The sequence below is a fragment of the Bufo gargarizans genome, chromosome 3 (genome assembly GCF_014858855.1).
Source record: "Bufo gargarizans isolate SCDJY-AF-19 chromosome 3, ASM1485885v1, whole genome shotgun sequence".
NCBI lineage: Eukaryota > Metazoa > Chordata > Amphibia > Anura > Bufonidae > Bufo > Bufo gargarizans.
The window spans coordinates 466,382,703-466,392,246 of record NC_058082.1 but is presented as its reverse complement, the minus strand read 5'-3'; the positions used below and the strand labels follow the sequence as shown (position 1 = coordinate 466,392,246).

The 9,544-nt window shown below is 43.6% G+C and overlaps 2 protein-coding genes across 2 annotated transcripts; one reads left to right on the top strand and one right to left on the bottom strand.

Annotated features, from left to right (window-relative positions):
- The first annotated feature begins 3,089 nt into the window (after positions 1 to 3,089).
- On the top strand, positions 3,090 to 4,632 carry LOC122931676 (protein ALP1-like). The gene is made up of 2 exons (XM_044285744.1): positions 3,090 to 3,653; positions 3,750 to 4,632. Exons 1-2 carry the CDS (start codon positions 3,343 to 3,345, stop codon positions 4,630 to 4,632), a joined length of 1,194 nt encoding a protein of 397 aa, XP_044141679.1. The 5' UTR covers positions 3,090 to 3,342.
- Positions 4,633 to 5,458: 826 nt separating this feature from the next.
- LOC122931675 lies at positions 5,459 to 9,023 on the bottom strand. Its single transcript, XM_044285743.1, has 6 exons — positions 8,958 to 9,023; positions 8,861 to 8,914; positions 8,713 to 8,784; positions 7,727 to 7,943; positions 7,483 to 7,642; positions 5,459 to 6,302 (listed from the first exon to the last, which is right to left on the bottom strand). Exons 1-6 carry the CDS (start codon positions 9,021 to 9,023, stop codon positions 5,459 to 5,461), a joined length of 1,413 nt encoding a protein of 470 aa, XP_044141678.1.
- Between the last annotated feature and the right edge of the window lie 521 nt (positions 9,024 to 9,544).

Genomic DNA, 9,544 nt, shown 5'->3' with positions numbered 1-9,544 from the left:
GGCTGAGGCAGGATTTCTCCTGGTTGAAAATGAAACCCAGGCTTGAGATAAGGTTGATGGACATGCGTAGGTGATGTAATAGGGGCTGAGGGGTCTGCGCCATAATGAGGATATCGTCTAAGTATATAATCATGCGGACCCCCCTGCTGTGTAGCCACGCAACCACTGGCTTTATTAACTTGGTAAAGCACCAAGCGGCGGAGGAGAGACCGAATGGCAGGCAGGTGAAACGCCAGATCTGGCAGTTCCAATGGAAGCGGAGAAGGTCTCAGGAAGCTAGGGCTACAGGGACTGTCAGGTAAGCGTCCTTGAGATCTAGCTTGACCATCAAATCGCCAGGGATGAGCATATCTCTCAGTATATGGATGCCCTCCATCTTGAAATGACAATATTGTACTAGGGAATTGAGGGCTCTCAAGTTGATAACCGGGAGCATCTGGCCACCCTTCTTTTGTACCAAAAACATAGTGCTGATGACACCCTCGGAATGCGTGGGAGCGCGTTCTATTGCACCTTTCTGGAACAGCTCCAGAAGTTCTGAGTGAAGCTGGTGTTGGGAAGAAGTGGGATATGGTGTAGGTGGGGCAGGGAGTAGCCCCGGGTGGGCGACTAGGTCTATTACAAAACCCTTGACAGTGTTTAGAATCCATGGGTAGGAGGAGATCTCTGACCAGACATGGGAAAAATACTGGAGTCTGCCCCCGACAGACTGTACTGAAAAATGAAGAGGAGAAAACCGGGCTGGACTTACCCACTGGTCGTCTGGAGCTGGGGGCACCCCTAAAGCCTCTGGATCATCCGGGAGCGCCTCGCGAAGGAAAAAAGGAGGTGTCTTTGATCCTGCAGGGACGATCTGTATGTGTAGGAGCCTCTTCCCATACCCCGGGAATGGGAGTAGGAACGGCCGGACAGTCGGCCCCTGGAACTGCCGGCCCCTCTTCATTGAAGACTGTGCTTTGTCTAGCGCTGTAAAGGCGCCCACATATCTGCCTAGTTCCTTGATGAAAGGTTCACCGAAGAGCAGGCCCTGGGCCTCTTTGCCCACCTCAGACAGTGCCAGGTTGGACAATTTCGGCTCCACCTTCATTAGAATCGCCTTGCGCCTCTCTATGGCTAGGGAGGTGTTAACATTTCCCGTGATGCAGATGGCTCTTTGGATCCATCCACCCAGCTCTACAGGGTCAACCAGCTTGCCCTCTGCTTTAGCGGCCTCTGCCAAATCGAATATTTCCGCCAATGGACCAGTGATGTCCAACAGTTTATCTTGTACCACCTTTAGAGCCGAATCTAGCCCTTTCTTAGGATTGAAACCTGTCTTGGCTAGAAATTGAACCATTTTTGGATCGACGGAGGGTGTCTCACAAATCTTATGGGGTATAATGGGGCGAGGACATTCAGCGTGTAATTTGTTGCGCGACTCTCTGGAGAGGGGAGTGCGTATTTTGGCCTCTAAGTATTGGGTCACCAGAGTGGCGGGCAGCCATTCTATGGAACGAGGGTGGTGGAGTTTGTCCGGGTTAAAGAGCGGCTCCCCCAACGAATCTATCAACAGGTCACCTGGCTGTCTCTCTGAAGGGGTGGGTGTAGGCCTAATGACTAAGGGAATCTGTCCTGACCCAGAAGGATCAAGTGCCACATCTGCCAACACATCCACTGAGTCGCCCAAGGACTCTTCATGTGCCTCCTCTATAGACTCTCCCTCAGAGTCAGTCATGGGCTCAGGCAACATCCTGGCCGTCTTACACGCACGCGATTTTTCCACCTGGCGTGGGCAGGCTCTTTTACGCGGCATATCCGCATGCTTAATTGATGGAGCTAAGCCATCTGTCAAGTTTGTTCTGGAGGCAGGTGGCAGTGTACTCTGCGCTAAAGCCAGTGCTTGATATATAAGGGACCTGGGTGAGCGCCAAGCGCCTGGGAGATGGACTGGGAAATAGCAGAAGTCATGGAACCCATAGCCGATATGATGGCGTTGGAGATGGACTGCTGCAGCAGAGTGGCATGGTCCTCAGGAGGTGGAATATCTACTACTCTGTCAAGGGAAGGGAGACTAACAACAGGAGTAGGATTGTCCTGAGTAGGGACCGCAGGAGTGCTAGTAACAGACATCTTGAGATGAGGAGGAAGGAGTATATCACCCCACACCACCAAAACACAGAGTGCTGAGTCTGAGGAAGGAAAATAAAAACACAAAGTAAGGGGAGGGAGCCCTGGTAACCTGCGCTAGAAACGCCAGAGTAGGTGGAAGAAAGACTCACCGGAAAGCAGAAATGGGCGAACAGGCGCAGAAGCAGCCGAGCGCAGGGACAGGCAGTGTGAACAGACGTGCCCGACTAGAATGGCGGCGAGAATGCAGCGAGATTACGGAGGAGGAGCCGACAAAGCGCGTGAATACACGCGATGCCAGCAAAGCTGCAGGAGGGAAACTAAGATGGCGCCCGAATTCCCGCATATCGCGAGATCTCGGGCAGAATACAGAAAGGATGGCGTGAGATACCAAAGACAGGACAGGATTAAGCACAAGGTAGGGGTGAAACCCGGCAAAAGGGGGGAGAGCGGAATACCTCTCAGAAGGAAAATAAATGAGGGTAAAGAAAAACGGAACAAAAGGGAAAAGGATAAACCAGGGGTGGAAGAAAACCAGCCCAAACTGAGACTAGGAGCAAACACAAAACACTGCAAATAAAACTCTCCAAAAAGGGGCAAGGAAAAAGAATCTGACACAGTACCAAGATACAATAAAAGCGTGACAAAGGACAAAGTACTTATCTGCCATGGTAGCAGCAAAGAAAGAGGAGGATCGCTGAGGGCTTAGCCTATATATACTAGGATAGTGGGGAGGAGTTGGTTACCATGTTTTTTTTTCTATGTAATACCAGTTTTTTTTCTTTGCTGCTATGGTAGATCAGTAAAGAGAGTTAATGCAATAGGAGCCTCCATGTCTTGTCATAAAATAATTATTTGTCAAACTCTTAAGGCTACTTTCACACTAGCGTCAGGCGGATCCGCCTTAAACGGATCCGTCTGAAGGATTTCACAGACGGTTACAAACGGTGATACTTTGAGCGGATCCGATTGAACGGATCCGCTCGTAAAATGGCTCCGTCTATTGCGTCTGCATCCGTTTAGGCATGCGCTCAGCGGATCCGTTTGCCTAATAAAGGTGCCTCCTAAATGTCCTCCCAATCAAAAAAAAAAAACTATTCATGGTCATTTGTAGGTGTGGCTCAGTAGTCCCACTGTAGGTACACCTCTAGTCATTGTAGGTGTGCCTCACAAAGTCCTCCCACTTAGTATTAGAACCTGGTACACCTCAATTCAGATTCATAGCCTATTGGGATCATGTTGCCTGCACACTTGCGTCTCCGGCTGCGTTTTCAAATTCTTAAAGCTAGATGGATGAGACGAGACACTGAAAGAAGAAGACGTCGTTATTGGATACACCCGATAAGTTCCAGAAGGATGACCAGAGGTGTTTTTTCAGTACTTTATTTGGAATTGCGTGCAAATCCAGAAAAATTTTACAATTATATGCGCATGACGGTTGAGAGTTATGACCAGCTACTGCAGCGCATTTCTTCAACCATCGAAAGGCAAGATACCAGAATGAGAAGGCCCATTTCACCATCAGAGAGGTTAATGGTGACAATAAGGTAAAAAAAATTCGAAAAAAAACATTTTATATATTTTTTTATATTTGTATATATATATATGTTTTTAAATATATATAATTTTTTGTTTGTGTTTAGGTATCTTGCTACTGGAGAAACCCTAACGTCATTGCATTACCAATATCGTATTGGAATCTCCACACTCTGTGAAATAGTAAAGGATACTTGCCGTGCATTGTGGGCGACAATGCATGAAGACTATATCCCGCATCCAACAACTGAACGATGGATTCAAATAGCGGACAAGTTCATGCAAACCTGCCAATTTCCAAATTGTCTAGGAGCCGTAGATGGAAAACATATACGTATTGTTAAGCCTTCAAAAAGTGGATCAGAATATTTTAATTATAAAAAATATTTCTCAATAATTTTAATGGCAATTGCAGATGCTGAATATCGATTTGTTGCTGTGGATATCGGAGCATACGGACGGACCAATGACTCCATGGCATTCAAAACCTCCGCTATGGGGCGCCGGCTCTATTCAAAACAATTTGGATTACCGCCTGCAAGACCGTTGCCAGGGACAGATGGACCTCCCATGCCATTTGTTGTGGTAGGGGACGAAGCCTTCCAAATGTGTGAAAATCTTTTAAAGCCATACTCCAGCCGTGATTTAAATTCCACCAAACGGATTTTCAATTATAGACTCACAAGAGCTAGAAGACTGGTGGAGTGCGCCTTTGGGATACTTGTCGCAAAATGGCGTGTTCTAAACAAGGCAATTAACCTAAAAGTAGAAACTATTGATCATGTTGTTAAGGCTTGTGTGGTGTTACATAACTATCTATTATCTGAGGAACCACTGCGTCTGGACCCTCAAGATGTAGATTGTACACTGACCAGGATGCAAAATGTGTCATCTCGATCTACCGTCGCAATTTCTAGAATGAGGGACGGTTTTGCCAATTATTTTGTCTCCGAAGCAGGTAGCGTGCCCTGGCAAAATAATGTTTTGTAAATGTTGTTATGGTTAATCATTGTAAAAATAAAAATAAAAATTATCACTACTATTGTAATGTTTTTTTTTTCTTTCCCTAAAGAGGTCTAGTCATTATGGATAAAGACATAGTGTTTTTATCCAAATGACCTTTTTTTGGTGTGGTTCCATTTCATGGGTTGAAGTCTTCGACTGGGCTCTGTTCACTAATTGCCTCTGAACCCAGGTCAAAGACTACAACATTATGTTAGTTTCCTGTCCCCTGTGGTAATGACGATAATACCGCATCATCTTTGCTAATTATAAAAATTAAATAATTTAGGCTCTGTAGTATTCTACAGTTGGTGATGATGATCCAATAGTATCGTTAGTTCCACAAGGGCTCATGTGGAGAACAAGATTGGCTCATGAAAAAACTATGTTCATTTGCCAATCAGCTATAACAGTATTTCACAACCAGCGTGCCTACTGCTGTTGCTACACTACAACTCCCAGCATGACAGCACAGCCTTTGGCTGTGCAGGCATGCTTTGATTTGCAGTTTTGCAATACCTGGAGGCACACTGTTATAAGAGCTAGAATCTGCTAAATAATCAGCTTTTTGAAACCAAGTTATTTATTACACTCTAGCAGTCATGATCACTACAGGTGTAGACAAAATAATTTTTCTTATAACAAAAATATAAATACCAAAATTGCAAGACTTTACTTTACCCACACCGGTAGTGAACATTTTTTACTAAAAACAATAACAACAGACAAAGTTTATTCAGAAAAATAATGATTTTATTTAATTTAATTTTTTAAATAATAATTTAATTTATTTTTTAAGCAAAACAAAATTTTTTTAGAACTTGGTAAAACGTTTAGGGGAGGTGTAGCGTTGGGGAGTGGACCGTCCTGGAACAGCGGCAGAAGCCCCCCTGTCTTCAGATGAGGACTGAAAATGATGCGCCGTGGGAAAGGATGCAGGATTTCTGGGGGTGTGGTGAGTGGAAGGGTCGGGAGTTGATTGTTCCCGAGCATGGGACAAAGAATGAGTGGGGAAAGAAGTAGGAGCATGATAGCGAGGAGGAGAGGGAGTTGCAGAAAAAGAAGGTAGATTGTACCCATGCTCGGGGGGTTGGGAAAGGGAAGGATGATGTGAATGGGAAGGTAGACTTTGAGTGTGTTGATACACATGGGTTGGGGGGTAGGTAGTGGGTGGGGGGTAGGTAGTGGGTGGGGGGTAGGTAGTGGGTGGGGGGCGGTGCAGGATTTCCCACGACGCATTCTCCATCATAATACGGAACTCATGCACCTGCTCAGGATTCATTTGGTCCATCCGGGGGACCATGGTTTGCAGGAAATGTTCGTGTTGGGAGAGTTGACGTGCCGACTCCGCCCCCTCCCCTCGGCGTGCCAAGTCTTCCACAACTCGACGCATGTCTTCTGCGAAACCTTCCAGAGCATCAGAAACGATCTCTACAAGGTCCCCATAGTCTTCCCGACGGCTCCTACCTGGTCTCCTGCGATTCAACGTAGCTCTCACATTTTCTCGCCATCTTGAGAGCGTACGTTGAAAAGAGGGACCAGGTAGGGGACCAGGATTGACCCGAACAGGTGAATGAGGGACAGGAGGGCTGGTGGTGGCGGCCGGTCCTGGGTCCGCTTCAAGAGAGGGTTCAGGCTCCCGAGTGCTGCTGGTAGTTCTGCAGAGAGAAAAAAAAAAGGCCTTTTATTATAAAAATACAGTATCTAATAACATTTTCAACTAGATGGCTGCATGAGAGAAACATACATATACTTAAAGATAGTTAGGAAGATCTAATAAAAAATAGTGCAATAAATTTAAAAAAACAAATAAAATATCAACACGTATAGTTTGGAAATGAAGACGAGACAGAGGGGATATGATGAAATACAGTAATGGAATAATGAATGAAAAAAGTAGATTTATAAATAAAAAAATACTATAAGAGGACATAGTTTAAAATGAGGAACAAAAATTTAAATTAAATATCTAGAATTTTAGAGTAGTGTCTGCAAGGAATAGCCTTTCTCAAAAAGTGGTAGCTACAAAAACAGTGAAGGAGTGTTTAGCATGCATCGGAAAAGGCAGAAGGCCATCCTTCATATTGTGGCAAGGTTATAGTATACTGAATATTGTGCAGACTAGATTATTCCCTAAAAAAATTGTATGGCGCAAATACATTGAATGCTACTATAGGTCAGAATCGTATTATGAAGAAGGAATTATTGGAATGGCAAACGTGTCTCTTCCTTTCGGCTAATGAAATCTTCCTTTTCAACCCATGCCTATACATTCCTTGAAACTACAATCATACAGCAGCACAATATAGAAATTTTTAAACAAAACTTTAGATCCATTTTCCAGACCTGATCTATTGTTCTTTTTTGACCTTTGCTTGACAAATTTTAGATAACTGAATCAGAGAATGATTTGTCTCACACAACCTTGTCAAGAGTTAATTCTGGATCTATTGTAACTGTAGACCAGAATAGGACAAGTGAGAAAAAAGTTGTCATAGAATCCTTTGACTCACAAATCCTATTACAAACAGAAGTCAAGGTCTATTGTTCCTTTCTGTCCTTTATTGAATGAGATAAATAAATACAAATTTCCTTTGTCTCACACAAAGTTCAAGACAGAAGTCTAGATTTCGTGAAACTTTAGACCATAATAGGACAAGTGAGATAAAGTTGTGAAAGAATCCTTAATCCTATTACAGACAGAAGTCTAGGTCTATTGTCCCTTTACTGAACAATGTTGAATGCAAAGATGGGAGAATCCTTTGTCTCTACCAAACCTTTCTGGAAAAAAAAAAACATTAAAGACAATTCATAAATTAAAAAAATGTAAACAATTACCTTCGAAGGCCCAGCGTCGGACGCAGAAACCCCAACGCCTCATTGTGGGCGTAGGGCTTCTGTGGTCTGGCTCCAGAGCCACTCGGGGCGTGAACCTCACGATTGTACTCTCTCTTGAAGCGGTCCCGGATTGACCGCCACCGAGTGATAATCTTGTCCACTGTTGAAAATAAATAAAAAAATGTTAGTGTAATGTATTATTGTTGAGTAGTTTACCTTATACATGACTTAAAGTTGTACTTACCACATTCTTTTTGGTCCGCCGCAGAGAGATCCTCCCAGCCAGAGAAGAATTCTTGGCAATATCCCTCCAGAGCCGCTGGGTGAGATGATGGTCTGCATGTTGGCGGTCGGAGGGGTCCCATAGTGAGGGACGCAGCCTCCACCAGTTGGATAAGGAGTTCATTCTCACTGCTGTGAATGACAAACTCCCTATCTTCCCTGGTGGAGACTGCAGAAACCTTGAATAAAAAATAAAAAATAAATAACTCTCAAAGGAATTGAAATTTTAAATACCCAAGTATATGATACTTACACATCCCGACCGCCACGGCCTCTCCCACGGCCTCTGGAGGGGACTGGGGGATCCTGTCTGGCGGATCGTGTAGAAGTTTCCTTTAACAAATAAATATATTAGGTTAAAAAATGAACCTATAAATTAATAAAAATATATTGAAATTTCTTACTTCAGTCCGGTCCTGGTCCATACCAGCTACACCTCCCCGTGGTGAACCCTGTGATTCCTCTGGAACTTTGCGGCCTTGGTGATGGCCTTGGGCTTGTGGAATCACTTGAAGACGGAGACTATAAAAACAAAAAAATTTTTTTATTTATTTATATATATATATATATATATATATATATATAGATAGATAGATAGATATATCTGTTAATGAAATAGAAGTTGATGAGTATACTGTGGAGCTTGTCCAATTTCGATGATAACATATTTGAAATTTATCACGGTGGGAATATATTTTGACCCCCCCCCCAAAAAATTGGAAAAAATAATAGGTCAGAAAAAATATTATTGTGCGGTATGGGGTCCACATGGTGCCATAGTGCGGATGGGCCCACATGGTGACATTGTGCGGTATGGGGCCCACATGGTGACATTGTGCGGTATGGGGCCCACATGGTGACATTGTGCGGTATGGGGCCCACATGGTGACATTAGACTTTAACATTTTAAAGAAAAATACTGCACGATGTCAATTAGCATGTACTTACAACTTCTTCAATCCGACGTCGCCTGGTTGGAGGACGAGGGCAAGTTCTTTCCCCTTTTTGATATTCAGACATCTGAGAAATATTTCAAATATTTGTATTAATGTGAAATAACATAATTGACCGATATAATCCGAATTTTTAAACTTACTTTTTGGGCAAAATGTGTAATTTCTTTAGATTTGAATCGACAATGTAGCAGTTGCTAAAAAAAAAAGAAAAAATAAAAATAAAAATTATATACATACTTTTAAACTTTCAATAGTTAAAATCTGTTTGTGATGTGTGCCCACCGCCAATGCCTGCATTACCATCTACATCCACCTATATCTGAATTTTTCCCGTTGCTAGATTTGACACACCACACACGTGCAATAACTGCAAGCTATGCCCTAGGCCAGTGATAGACAAACTGCAGCTCTCCAGCAGTTGCAGAACTACAACTTCCAGCATGAAAGAAATGCCTAGATCTTTCAGCCTACAGCAGAGCATGATGGGAGTTGTAGTTTTGCGACAGCTGGAGAGCCGCAGTTTGCCTATCATTGCCCTAGGCAATGTACTTTGGTCACACCCACATTCCCCATCAAACATAAATCCCATATATCTCTAGCCGACCCGACACACCATAGTCATAAACCATTACAATATTGAAAATCTATCACAGCCATGTGCTCGTCTGCAGCTGTAGTTTGTAGGCCCAATATCACTGCTATATATGCTACATGACACGTTCATTTATAGTGCGCCATATGAATGACCAAACGTGCGTCAACTTTTCTCACACAACTTGCCTATTCAATGCCTCAAAACAGCATCCACCTCGCCATGTGACATT

Excerpts from the sequence above, each read along its gene's own strand:
- LOC122931676 (XM_044285744.1), top strand. The coding sequence starts at position 3,343 with ATGTTGCCTGCACACTTGCGTCTCCGGCTGCGTTTTCAAATTCTTAAA. Across the intron at positions 3,654-3,749 it reads AGGTTAATGGTGACAATAAG|GTATCTTGCTACTGGAGAAA; the intron begins GTAAAAAAAATT and ends GTTTGTGTTTAG.
- LOC122931675 (XM_044285743.1), bottom strand. The coding sequence starts at position 9,023 with ATGGTAATGCAGGCATTGGCGGTGGGCACACATCACAAACAGATTTTA. Across the intron at positions 8,915-8,957 it reads TAACTATTGAAAGTTTAAAA|CAACTGCTACATTGTCGATT; the intron begins GTATGTATATAA and ends TTTTTTTTTTAG. Across the intron at positions 7,944-8,712 it reads GACGTCGGATTGAAGAAGTT|GTTTCTGCAGTCTCCACCAG; the intron begins GTAAGTACATGC and ends TTTTTATTCAAG.